This window comes from Oryza brachyantha, chromosome 6, assembly GCF_000231095.2.
Source record: "Oryza brachyantha chromosome 6, ObraRS2, whole genome shotgun sequence".
In the NCBI taxonomy this organism is placed as follows: domain Eukaryota; kingdom Viridiplantae; phylum Streptophyta; class Magnoliopsida; order Poales; family Poaceae; genus Oryza; species Oryza brachyantha.
Genome location: NC_023168.2, coordinates 1,910,194 through 1,923,293, shown reverse-complemented (window position 1 = coordinate 1,923,293; position 13,100 = coordinate 1,910,194). Strand labels below are relative to the sequence as shown.

The 13,100-nt window shown below is 43.7% G+C and overlaps 2 protein-coding genes across 4 annotated transcripts; one reads left to right on the top strand and one right to left on the bottom strand.

Annotated features, from left to right (window-relative positions):
• Positions 1-103: 103 nt before the first annotated feature.
• LOC121054757 (3'-N-debenzoyl-2'-deoxytaxol N-benzoyltransferase-like) lies at positions 104-1,827 on the top strand. Its single transcript, XM_040525363.1, has 2 exons — positions 104-996; positions 1,087-1,827. Exons 1-2 carry the CDS (start codon positions 164-166, stop codon positions 1,640-1,642), a joined length of 1,389 nt encoding a protein of 462 aa, XP_040381297.1. The 5' UTR covers positions 104-163; the 3' UTR covers positions 1,643-1,827.
• Positions 1,828-6,437: 4,610 nt separating this feature from the next.
• Positions 6,438-10,586, bottom strand: LOC102708529 (protein IQ-DOMAIN 1). 3 transcript variants are annotated; one of them, XM_006655743.3, is made up of 6 exons: positions 10,369-10,586; positions 9,636-9,760; positions 8,580-8,720; positions 8,249-8,476; positions 7,939-8,052; positions 6,438-7,330 (listed from the first exon to the last, which is right to left on the bottom strand). In XM_006655743.3, exons 2-6 carry the CDS (start codon positions 9,708-9,710, stop codon positions 6,743-6,745), a joined length of 1,146 nt encoding a protein of 381 aa, XP_006655806.2. In that variant the 5' UTR covers positions 9,711-9,760; positions 10,369-10,586; the 3' UTR covers positions 6,438-6,742. The 3 variants fall into 3 exon arrangements, with proteins under 3 accessions (XP_006655806.2, XP_015694352.2, XP_006655807.2); XM_015838866.2 differs by having other exon boundaries at positions 9,636-9,756; XM_006655744.3 differs by lacking the exon at positions 10,369-10,586 and adding an exon at positions 10,117-10,302.
• Between the last annotated feature and the right edge of the window lie 2,514 nt (positions 10,587-13,100).

Genomic DNA, 13,100 nt, shown 5'->3' with positions numbered 1-13,100 from the left:
CGGCCACCGCCTCCCTCCACCAACCACGGCGGCGGGGCGGCCACCTACTTCGCACCATGACACCATCAACCCCCGCCTCTTAAGCGCATGATCTCCGCCGCTTTCCTTCGACCTCCGATCCGATCCGTGCTCCCTCACTCTTCAGCTGCTCGTCGCCATTGCCATGGAGCCGCCGCCGCCGCCGCGGCAGCACCAGCTGCGAATCCTGGAGACAGTGCAACTACATCCGCCTCTGGCAGATGGCCGGGTGCAGGCCGGGTCGTTCCCGCTGTCTGGCCTGGACACGGACCACAACGTGCTCGACGTCACCTTCCGCACGCTGCGGTTCTTCCCTCCCCACCCGCCGTCGCTCGACCCGTTCGACGTCCTCCCGCGCGCGTTTGCCGCCGCTCTGGATATGTTCGTCCCGCTCGCCGGAAGGCTTGGAGACGGCGGCCGTGTTGTCCGGACTGCCGCCGACACCGTCCCCCTCGTTCTCGCGGCGTCCGACCTCTCGGTGGCCGACCTCGACACCGACAGCCCGTGCTCCGCTCTGGTCGGCTGCCTCGCGCCGGGAGACGGCGACGGCGTGATGGGATCCCCGGCGCTCGCGCTTCAAGCCACGCGGTTCGCCTGCGGCGGCGTCGCACTGGGGATGCGGGTGGCACACGCGCTCTGCGACGGCGCCGGCGCCACCAAGTTCCTTTCCGCCGCCGCGCGGTTCGCGCGCGGGGTGCAGGAGCCTGCGGTGGCGCCGGTGTGGGAGCGGCAGGCCCGGCTGGGGCCGAGGCGGCCGCCGCGCGTGGTGAAGCCGTTCGATCGCGTCCTCGCGCTCGACGCCGCCGCCGCGCGGCACGGACCGTACGGCGCGACCGGCGATGCACAAGCACAGATCACGAGGGAGTGCTTCCACGTGAGCGATGCCCGTGTGGAGACGCTCAGGGCGGGGGTCGCCGGCGAAGCTGGCCTCAAGCTCCCAACGTTCGAGTTCCTCGCCGCGTTCATCTGGCGCGCCAGGTTACATTGATTCGATCGAACACCTGTGGCAGCAAGTTGATTTTATCTCGTCCTCTTGTTAACCCTGCCATGGAATTGGTGATCGAGCAGGGTGAAGGCCAAGGGAACGAGCCCCGACGAGGTGGTGAAGATGGTGTACTCCATGAACATCAGCAAGCTCCTCGCGCCGCCGCTCCCGGACGGCTACTGGGGCAACGTGTGCGTCCCAGTGTACGTCGCCCTCACCGCCGGCGAGCTCGTCGGGCAGCCGCTGGCAGAGACAGCCGCCATGATCAAGAAGAGCAAGCAGGAGGTGGACGACGAGTACGTCCGATCCTACATCGACCTCCGGGAGCTGCGGCACGGCGGCGAGGGCGTCGTCACGGCGGGGCGCGGCGTGAGCGCGTTCACCGACTGGCGCCGCCTCGGGCACTCGGAGGTGGACTTCGGGTGGGGCGCGCCCGACGCCGTGCTGCCGCTCTCGTGGAGGCTGCTCGGCAGCACGGAGCCGTGCTTCTTCCTGCCGTACGGCGCCGGCGACGAGAGGCGGCGGCTGGGGTTCAAGGTGCTCGCCGCGGTGCCGCCGCAGGCGCTGCCCTGCTTCAGAGAGGAAATGCAGGAGCTGTCGTCGCAACGCCATTGCTTCCATTCAAAACAAAAACTGTAAATTTCACACCAATCCGTTCAAATTCAAACCCCGCTTTTCAAATAAAAAAATTACTTTGGATCACTTTCACCGATATTTCACTTTGCACCACCTCAGGTTACTATTTTTTTACACTGGAAAATTTTGTACTTGAGTTACTTTATAACGATGGTAAAAAAGCTCTTAACTATAGATGGCCATATGGGCCGGGCCTTGTTAAAAGCACGAGCACGGCCCGGTAAAGCACGGCCCGAACACGGCCCAGCCCAATACAATTCGTGCCCGTGCCGGCCCGACCCGAGGTGCGGTGCCGTGTTTGGGCCGTAACCCCAGCATGTTGGGCCAGCACGAGCACGGCCCGATAAAGCCGACGGCCCGATATGACCCGCTTCAATGGCCTGGGAGGGGAGGAGGCCCGTTGGAGAGGGGGAGAGGCCATCCGCCGCCGTATAAAAGGGGGCGCTGAATCGGCAACCCTAACCCTGGCCTCGTCCCTCGTCTCGCCTCTCCTCTCGTCTCGCCTCTCCTCGGCTTTCTCTTCCCGTCACGGCGTTGCCGCTGCCATCTAGCGACTCTAGCCCTCACATCCTCCCGCTCCCTCGTCATCTCTGGCCAGCTCCGGCAGCCCGACTCCTCCTGTGACTCATCGGCCATCGCCGCCGAACCTCGACACGACACCGCCACGCACAGCCTCATCGGTCAGCACTCGGCTGGAGTGAGCAAAGCTGTCGATTCGGCTCTTGTACCCCCCAATCTCAGCAACTCCGGTGCTCCGGCAGCGCAGGTGAGCTCTCCCTCTCCCCTTCTCGCTGCTCTCGGGTCTCGGCCTCCTAACCCTAATTTTGTAATTTCTTCTAGGTCGTTGGCCGGTGCTCCTCGGAGTGCCTGGCGAGTGCGACGCCGCCGTCGAGGAACCGAAGGGCCGACCTCGACATGTCGGACGGTGGTGACCCGATGACCATCAACGATGAGCTAAGGTTGTTGGGGGAACGGGGGGACGATGAGGACGACGTCGAGGTGTTCGGTAGCAGTGTTGATGGGGGTGTTGGCGCTGGTGGCGCCACCAGTGCCGATGAAGCAGATGGCGCCGGTGAAGCCGCCGCGTCATCAGCCACGGGCCGCAAGCAAACTAGAATGTGTCGATCCGAGGTGTGGAACGACTTCGAATAGATCAAGCGAATCGAGCAAGGTATGGAGGTAAAGTATGCTAAGTGTCATATTTGCAAAATTGTTTTGTCTGCTAAATCAACTAGGGGTACTGGTCATCTTAGAAGACATGCTAAAGCTTGCAAACTTAAGGCTGGTCGTAAGAACATGCGTCAATCTCTTCTGCAATATAACCCTTATGGCACAGTTCGTCATTAGAAGTATGATCTTGATGTTGCTCGTACTGAGATGTGTAGGCTAATTGCACGTACTGATCTACCCCTTTTTTTTGGTGCATCTATTGCTTTTCAAGACTATATTAGAACTGCACATAATCCTAGATTTACTGTTGTTTCTAGGCAAACAACCACTAGAAATTTTGTTAAGCTTTTCAATACTTGTCGTGCTAAGCTTATGAATGTATTGCAGACTAGTGTGTCCTCTATTGCTATAACTTCTGATATTTGGTCTGGGAATGCTAAGGAGGACTATATTAGTGTGGTTGCTTACTTTGTTAACTCTAATTGGTGCTTAGAGAAAAGGCTTCTTGCTGTTAGGCTCATTGATGAGTCTCACACTGGCCAAAACATTGCTGAACGTGTTCTTCTTGTTCTAGATGAGTATGGTTTAAAGGATAAGGTGTTCTCTGTTACCCTAGACAATGCATCATCTAATACTACTGCTATGGATAAACTGACACCTAGCATTAATGGTTACATTGGTAACATGTTTGTGCATCAACGATGTGCTTGCCATATTATAAACTTGATTGTTAAGTCTGGTTTGAAAAGGTTAAAGCCTTATCTTGAGGCTTTTAGGACTGCCATCTCTTTCTTGAACTCTTCTAACTTGAGGATTGCTGTATTTAAAAGTTATTGCATTGCTGTGGGGGTTCGGCCTCGTAAGTTTGGTCTTGACATGGATGTTAGATGGAATTCTACCTATCTTATGCTTAAGCATTTGGTCCCTTATAGGAGCTCATTTGGTGTGTTCATTGACAGTCACTACCCAAGAGCTCCTAATGAGAATTTACTTCTAACTAACTCACATTGGTATGTTGCTAAAAAGATTCTAGAATTTCTTGAGGTTTTTTATGATGCTACTATAGTTATTTCTAGTGTTTATTATGCTACATTTCCACTTATGATTCATCAACTTCTTTCAATAGCACGATATTTGCATGCATATGAGAATGATGATTTACTTAGACATTCTGTTGTTCCTATGAAGACTAAATTTCTTAAGTATTGGAGAAACATACCTGCATTGTATGTCTTTGCATTTATCCTAGACCCTAGAGGTAAAATGAAAGGTTTTCATAATGTTCTCAGAGTTTTATCTTCACTAACCGGTACCGATTACTCTGCAAACTCAACTCAAATTAGAGCTGAACTCAATACTATGTTTGAAAAGTACAATGATAAGTTTGGTTCAGTTAGATTGCAAAGGCCCCCTGTTGCACCATCTGGTCCTGGTAAGAGGAGAACCAACTAGGGTATGGTCTTTGGGGAAAATTCTTCAGATGTTGGTTCTGCAACTCTTGTTGTTGGACTTGTGTCTCCATCACCCTCTGTACCTACGAGGGGTTCTGCTACTGCTTTGCTGCAGGCAGCAAGTGCTGGTTCACATATTGGTGCCACTGAGCTGTCGTCGTACCTTGACAGTGACACAGTCAATCAGTACAACGATGATGATTTTGATATATTGAACTGGTGGCAGGACCACAAGCTTACATATCCAGTTCTTGCTCTCTTAGCTAAAGATATACTAACAGTGCCTGCTTCAACAATTTCTTCCGAGTCTACTTTTAGTCTTTCTGGTAGGATTTTGGAGGATCGACGACGATGCTTGACCTCGGACATGGTGGAGATGATCTCTTGTATGAAGGATTGGGAGCTAGCTAATGACAAGCAACAACACACCGTCGAGGACAAGGATCTTGAAGTTTTCTTCAGTGAATTATTTCTTGATAATGAGACTGAATGAGCTTGTAATAATGATCTGTAATAACTTAAACATTTTAACTATTTTATGGACAATTATAAACTTGAGCTGGGCTGCACTCTTTTTTTCTATCTAGGGTTTTCTCACGAGGTGTGAGTTTTTACCTAGATAGGTTTTTAATGAGGCAACCATTGCACGAACAGCTCTATTTGATATATTTTGTAGTTGTTTGCCTATAACTTGTGACTGTGAATTGTGAGTTTGTGACTACTTGAATGGTTGAGTGCATGTGTCATTGCCTGATAAGTGATAATTTTGTTATTTGCTTGAGTTGGGACTGTCTAGTTTGGCTGATAGCCTGATAAACTGATTATTCTATTATTTGGTTTACTGCATGTCTGGCTGAGTTGAATGCTGATTATTTTGACTTCTGAAGTATTGACTAGTTTCTGGTTTGAGTTTGAATTCTGGTTTCTATAATTTCTATGATTGTGTCTGTCAAATCTGGTTTCTGTATTGAATGAGTGAATATTGATTGTATTGCTGATTTGTGTATGTACCTAGGCCGGCACGACATGACGGGCCAAACGTGCTAGCACGGCACGCTTAAACCCTTTCTGTGCCGTGCCTAGGCTTGTTGGTAAGCACGGCACGCGACACAGCACGGCACGGTTGGCAAGTCGTGCCTATTGTGCCCGTGCCTTACCGTGCCGTGCTTTGACGTGCCCGTGCCGTGCCGTGCGGCCCATATGGCCATCTATACTCTTACACAGTGGTGTTATATTGGATGGGAGGATTTTACCTTTGTTGCCACCCCCACTCTTTTGTTAAGCATATGAATGATTTTGAGTATTTTGTTGTCTACTTGTCAATAAATTCCTCTAGCTGTATATAGACTATTTCTTTGGCATATGTTAGATGTAGATGAATAAAAGAGATAATGTTGGATAAGAATTTGGTGGAACTTTTAAAACTTGGAATATAAATTTTATATTAAATAGGTTTAAAAAATAAAATAAGTTTCTAAAATTATTTTTCACGGTAAATCTACACATACAAATATTTTTTTTGTTTTTAATCTAATTATTTGAGAAATTATTGATGATCAAGGTTTTAAAAGTATGTGCAAATCTTGTTAAATATTTATGATTGGAGGGAGTAGTAATCTTGAGAGATTCATTTTTTTACTTGTTATTCTAGATCTTTTTAAATCATGGTGATGTTCTTTTACAGAAGATATGTTTGAAAATTTTCATGGGTCCATGAGAGAGAGCATTGAATGTCTCCAGGTATACTTGAATATTCCAAAAGAGGATTCATTATATATGTTTTGTTCGCCATTTAAAAAATACTACCTCCATTTCATATATTTTATATTGTAAGACTTTCCCGCCTTGCATAAATTCATTCACTTATAAATATATATAATTTATATATATGTCTAGATTTATTAGCATCCATATGAATATAGGCATAGCTAGAAAGTCTTACATTATGAAACGGATGGAGTGTTTAATAAACACATTCAAAATCCCTACTGAAGCGCACTCATTTTTTCTTAAGAGGCATTGTATGAATAGATGTGAAGAAATGTTTAGTCAAAGTAAAAAGAAAAAAACGCTGGCCAAGATGAGGTTAACTACTTAGTTAAAGCTAAAAAGTTTCCTGACTTTCTTTGGAAGCGTACCCAATTTTACCAGTTTTTATAAAGTCATTAACAAAAGAATGAACTTAAATGATGTTCCAACAAAAACCTTCCATTCAAACATATATGTAGGCACATCATAAGTCACATTACAACAGCACCACAATGAATAGCAAAGATCCTAGCCCTAACCAAAACCACTCTCATCAGATGTGTGCAACCTCTCAGCCAAATAATACATTCTACATTGGTCACTTGGTTTGTTCCATGTCACTGTAAGAAAGAACAAAAAAAAAAGGAAGAAGAAGGGAGAATCAAATAGTGAAAAAAGTAAACTTCACAAGATTATCATACAATGAGCAGTAACCATTTTCGCGGTGCGTTTTTTACACGCTGAGCGAAGGAACCTCTAGCTGTTGCTGCTGATGCTTCTTCTCTTGGCTCCCTTTCATGTCCTTGGGCTTTGCCTTTGCAGGGCCAGCTGCCTTTGCTTTCTGCACCCTTGCTACAGGTTTCTTCTGATCAGGAGGAGATGGTGCTGCCGGTTGTTTCTTCTGATCAGGAGGAGATGATGCTGCTGGTTGTTTCTTCTGATCAGGAGGAGATGATGCTGCTGGTTGTTTCTTCTGATCAGGAGGAGATGCTGCTGATGCTGGTTTCTGCTGATCAGGAGGAGATGATGATGATGATGCTGGTTTCTTCTGATCAGGAGACGGTGATGGCTTCTTCTTGGGGATTTTCCGATCATTGATGTTGTTGCTTAGACTGATTGAGCCTTGCAGCTTCAGAGCTGACTGGTTTGTGCTGGTGTTCTCCTTCTTCGCCGGCCCTTTTTTCGGGTTTTCGGGGTGGACCATGGACCGGGGCTCCCATGGCCGCGCAGCTATCCACCGGTCCATCCAGCTCCAGCCCCATCCACCCTTGCCCACTTCATAGTTGAAGCTCCCAAGACTTGTGGCAGACCTTGCTCTCCACTGAAAATGTGCAGAATGAATATGTAGATTACCATGTTGAGTTATGGTTTGAGAAATGAGGATGGAGCTAGTCTGAAATAACTAATCAGTAGCATGGCAAGAAACTATTCCCAAGGGAAAAAGGACATGATGAAAACTAGCTTAGGGGTCTGATATGTATTAGATCAAAATCATAGTAATAATGTGTTGAAATATGAAGGACTCTTTTTAATGGAATACAATGGAATTTTTTTTATTAAATAAACATTTTTAGCAAGTAATTTTATTACTAAACCACCGGGCAAAATTTTCCAAAACTAAACCCTTTGCTTACGCCAGTGCTAGTGGCGTGGCAAGACAACGCTGCCACGCAACCTAGTCGTCGTGGTATGGCATGGCAGTCTTTGCCATGCCAATGTCAGTGGCGTGGCAAGACGATGCTGACACGCCACCGATAATGGCGTGACAAGCCGTTTTGCCACGTCAATATTGGTGGCGTGGCCAAAAGGTTCATACGGTGGAAATATTTTGCCCGGAGGTTTTGTAATAAAATTATTTATTAAAAAGGTTTAAAAAAAAATTCAATACAATGTGCACGAACTTGCAACACCTGAATCAGTTGTTAGTACCTGATGATTGAATGCATATGCCATGGCACGCTCACGCTTTACTGCAGCCTCTTCCCTTTGTTGAATCCTCCCAAGTATTTCCTCCATGGTATCCGAGCCTCCATTCCATTCGACCTGTTAAAACATGCCGATGCCAAAATAAAATGTAGTGTCAAAGAGCATTAGCATCATTTTTCCAGTTTAATTTATCACTAATAATTATGTTGGTTTCTTTAACCAGTTACAAGAATTCAAGTGAGGTAATGACCAAAAAAAAAGTTCAACATAATCAGGTAGGAACAAAGAATTTGATCCTCCAGGAGGAACTCACCTGCAAATTATGGAGTTTTGCTTCAAGTTTCATTTGATTTTCTTGCTTTTTCTTCCTGTTGCGCCCTTCGGTGACCATGAAGGCACGCCGGTTTCTTATCTCTGCCTGTAACTTGTTCCAAGACTGTATGTAGTTTAAGGTGGTAGCTGTCTGCTTGTTGACTGGATTGGTCTGCCCAATAATGTGCAATCTTCTAACCCCCTTCAGACATCTGAGAGTTTTCCTTGCCTGATTCCAGTGATGATACAGCAGGAAACGATGAACATCTTAGCGATGAAAAATCCATTCAGCAATCAGAACTAAGGAAACTGCAGCTCATCACTTATGCTACCTTGTAGCATCGAAATGCATTCTGAATTCGAGTAGCTGCCCATTCCTCTAGTGCTGCATTATCTTCAGGATCACTACTAGAAGAAGGACCATTAGACTTCTGATTTACAGAGTTTGGTCCATTGGGTACTTGACCGGCAACCTTCAACGGCAAAGCAAATTAGGATATAATAAAAGTTGATCAATTGTAATCCACACTCAGTTTATTATTATGCATTGTAGCCAACCCAAGGAAAGAAAAGAATTACAACAGTACAAGAAGGGAGAAGCTGAGAGTTAATTATGCCAGATTTTGTCTGAAAATTGATGTACCAGGGAAAAAAACGACAGTCAATTCAACAGTCAAAATTGTTTTGACTGACCAGTCCAAGTTCAAAAGTGACTGCTGATGCTGAACATATAGAATGGAATGAGCACAGCGAAAGTCTCATCTAAACCTAAAAAGACACTGTTAAGAAATGCTTACTCTATAAGAAGGGTTTTTTGGTAACCCTACACACCTGCAGACTGCAGTAACATAGTAGAAAACATAAAGAAATTATCAACACAGAATTCAGCTTCTGAAAGAAGAAACTTTATGTGTGTACCATGCAAATTTACAAGGACAAATTCAGATGTCCTGTTGTCACTTGTCAGTAGGTGGGGTCAGTTAATTAGCAGTAGCTCACCAATACTACAAAGACGCAGAAGGTTGTACTCTTAAAGGGTATACCTAACTCACACATACTGTTCTGCAAGTCAGCATCCAAGGTACCCATAATTGCTATGTACAAATCAAGCTTTTTCCATCAGCCAACTTTCTCTTATGATGGACACAACCAACAAGACAATCAAGTAGCAGCACAGAGAGGCTGCCCTGGCCCTTCTTAATGATGGGATGGAATTGTATCCATGGCACCCTTTTCAGGTTGCTTAGAAGGCATGCAAGGCTATGTGTCTTTGTATACATGGCATTCAACTTTCAAGAAGTATTTGAAGTTTGTGAAAAATTCTTTCTGCCATTTTTCTTTTCCATCCCAGCACTGGGTAAAGGGGGTTAATGGATGGATTTGGATACCTTTGCATGCTTTGACTTGCCACGTTTAGACTTCTTCTTGCTGATGATCGTCTTGAACCAGTCCCCAGACCCCATGGCTTCAATCAGAGTGAGCCTCTAAAATTAACCTTTGTTCAACCCCCTTGCTTAGATCACAGGAAAATTAAAAAAGAATCAGGGTTAATTTTTTTTTTAAGCACAAGATGGTGTAACATGCCTAAATTAAAAAAAGAGAGAAAGTATTACTGATGATGAACCAAGTTTATTGACTCATTCTGAATCTTTTTGTTAATCAAACCGAAATTTAAATGAAGAGAAATAAATGATTCTGGTAATTTTCAATTGACAGAAACATGAGCAGCAAGCTAACATGGGAAATGAACCCTTGTTTCCATTCTGATGTTCTATCAAATTGAGCAAGAATGGTAGTCCAACAGAACTAGACTGAAATCAATCAACAAAGTCGATAAAAACAGAAGCCAAGAACCAACTGAAATCTTACAGAACTCTCAAGCTTCTGACTTGCTTCTTATAGCCTCAACCAGAAACCAAGAACACCCAACAGAGTCAACCCCATGGCTCATCCACCCCTCTGCTTATCCATGGCATGGCAGAAGAAGTATCCCCTTCTCCCTCCCTCCCTCCAAAACCCAGACCACCAGACTACCAGAGAGCCAACACAAGCCAAACCAAACCAAACCAAGAACTCTGAAGAAACACAGATACAGGGTGCAGCTGAGCTGTGACTAAGTACCTGAGCTTCAGAAGGTGCAGTGTTGATAGTCTGAATCTGATCAGGAGTTATTTTCAGACACAGAGAGAGAGAGAGAGATGGAGAGGGTGGAGGAGAGATGGCAGTGGCCAAGCAGCTCAGAAAAGGAAGGCATCCATTGGAAGCAATGGATCTCTCTCTCCCATTCACCTTTCAGAGAAGAAGAGAGGCGGTCAGAGAGAGGTGGGAGGGAAGGTGGAAAGGTCCAGAGGCTGGAGTTAGATATAAGTCCAGATCAAGTCCCTTGTCTAATTGCTCCCATGTTGTTTTCTTTAATCACCTCCTCCTAGGCCTCTGATGATGCTTTGCTTGACTTTAATTACTGCCTTTCCTTTTTTTAATTACAGTGTGGTTGTGCTAATGATCTGCTGATCTTTGCTTAGCAGTGGGAGTTACTGTCCCTTTAATCTCGCTGGTGATCTTGTTGCCATTAAAAATGGGGACAAGCAGTAACTTCTTGTTGACTTATATGGAGATCCACTTGCTCAGAGAATCCACAATTTGCAGTGTGTAACATTGTTTATGCAATTATGCTTTATACTAGTAGCTTATCTTTTCAGACTTCAGTAGACTAAGGCCTCGTTTAGTCCTAATTATTTTTTTCAAAAACATCACATCGAATTTTTGGATACCTAAATAAAGCATTAATCATAGATGAACCAAAAAACTAATTGCATAGTTATAGAAGAAATATTGAGACAAATATTTTTAGCCTAATTGGTCCATGATTAGCCATAAGTGCTACAGTAACCAACATGTGCTAATAACGGATTAATTAGACTCAAAAGATTCGTCTCACGGTTTCTAGGCTAGCCGTGAAATTCTTTTTTTATTCATGTCCGAAAACCCCTTCGACATCCGGTCAAAAGTTTGATGTGATGTTTTTTTTAAAAAAAATTTGGCAACTAAACATCACCTAAAATGCTGCAATCCCTGAAACTATTCAGTTATAAACAAAAACTTATTTTCTCTGTGAGGAGAAATAAAATCTAGCAGTCTGATTTGGTGTTTCCAATTTATCCAGTCAAAATGTTAAAACTTTTATAATATTATAACTTGTGAGAAATTATTGTTATATTATAATAATACCTCTGATTTTTTTTATTTGACACCGATGACTTTTATATCTACTTTTAACCATTGTCTTATCTAAAAATTATATATAATTATTAATTATTTTATTTTTATTTATTTTATTACCAAAAGCTACTTTTGCATAGTTTATAATTTTACATATTTACACAAGAAAATTTGAATAAGATAAATAGTCAGAGTTAGATATGGAAGTCAACGGTGTCAAATAAAAAATCCATAAAAAATAAATAAATTAGTGGTCAAGAAAAAAATATATTAAGGGAGTAGATAGTATTACATACTTTCTATGTCCAACATTTCACCATCCGTCTTATTTAAAAAATATATTAAAAAATTAAAAATAGTCACATATAAATTACTATTTATATTTTATCATCTAATAAAGATAAAAAAAATAATAATTGTAATTTTTCAAATAAGACAAGAGTCAAACATTATATCTAAAAGCTAAAAAAAGGGGTTTATTTTAGGACGGAGTGAGTATTTGCAAACGAATAATAATTTATGAATTATATATATATATATATATATATATTAACTTTAAATTTAAAGTTATAAATTTAAATTTAGCTTACCAGCGTAAACAAAATTAAAAAGACGAGGATGACCGTCTCTCTGCCGTTATGCACACGCCCAGGAATAAATGATAAGCGAGCACACGCAGCACGGCGAAGTCGAGAGGAAGAAGCCAAGCGGGGGAGGGAGGGACAGAGATAGATAAGACGAGATTGCCATGGTTGTTACGCTGATGGTGGCGGTGTGTCTCTCCTCTCCTCGTCGTCGTCCTCCCTGGCGCTGGCGCTGGCGCACAGCCAGCCAATGGCAACAGCGACGGCCGAGCTAATCAGAAAGCCTTTCTCCCACCTGATCGACGCTGCAGCCATGGACGGATGCCTTCCTGCTTCCTCCCCGGACGGTACTGTGTACGGCTCCCCCGGGTCTTGTGTTACACTCCACCGTAACAGATTAATTACCACCTCCCCGGCCGTGCCCCTCACCCAACCCGGCCTGATTAATTCATTGATTTCTCAGGGGAAGTACCAAGATTCAGAACTTTTTTGTGAGTTTTGGTAGATTTGATAGTACAGTGGGTTTGGTGTTGGTCAGTACTCTATTTGTCCTGTAATGTAAGGGTTTTTTTAGAGTTTTATGGGTATTAAGGAATTTTATAGAGTTAAATAAGAAAATATTATGATTGATTGAGAAGTAATTGGCGAAAAACTTTAGTTGTCGAAGCTCGTGATCGGTTGGAAAGAGAATGTATGCATAAATGTTGTTATGTCTTGGGAACGGATGATAGATCAATACAAGGCGTGTTTGTTTGGAAAAGACCAAACTACATATTTGTAAACGAAAAATAATTTATAAATAAATCTTTTATATACGTATTCTGAACGATCTAGAAGCCAAGACTGAAAAATAAAATTATGTGAAAAAACTTAAAATCAACTCTAAATTTAAAGTTAAAATTTCTAATTTTGATTTATAAGCATGAGCAAAAACGAAAAGATAGAGGATATTCTCTCGACATAAATACTTGTCGATTATCGAGACCACTTAAACTTTGACTTTCATAGTTTTTCTAGCGATGTAAGAACAAAAATGGTTCCAAACGTAGG

Excerpts from the sequence above, each read along its gene's own strand:
- LOC102708529 (XM_006655743.3), bottom strand. The coding sequence starts at position 9,710 with ATGGGGTCTGGGGACTGGTTCAAGACGATCATCAGCAAGAAGAAGTCT. Across the intron at positions 8,477-8,579 it reads ATGCATTTCGATGCTACAAG|GCAAGGAAAACTCTCAGATG; the intron begins GTAGCATAAGTG and ends CACTGGAATCAG. Across the intron at positions 7,331-7,938 it reads CATATGCATTCAATCATCAG|TGGAGAGCAAGGTCTGCCAC; the intron begins GTACTAACAACT and ends GCACATTTTCAG.
- LOC121054757 (XM_040525363.1), top strand. The coding sequence starts at position 164 with ATGGAGCCGCCGCCGCCGCCGCGGCAGCACCAGCTGCGAATCCTGGAG. Across the intron at positions 997-1,086 it reads GCGTTCATCTGGCGCGCCAG|GGTGAAGGCCAAGGGAACGA; the intron begins GTTACATTGATT and ends GTGATCGAGCAG.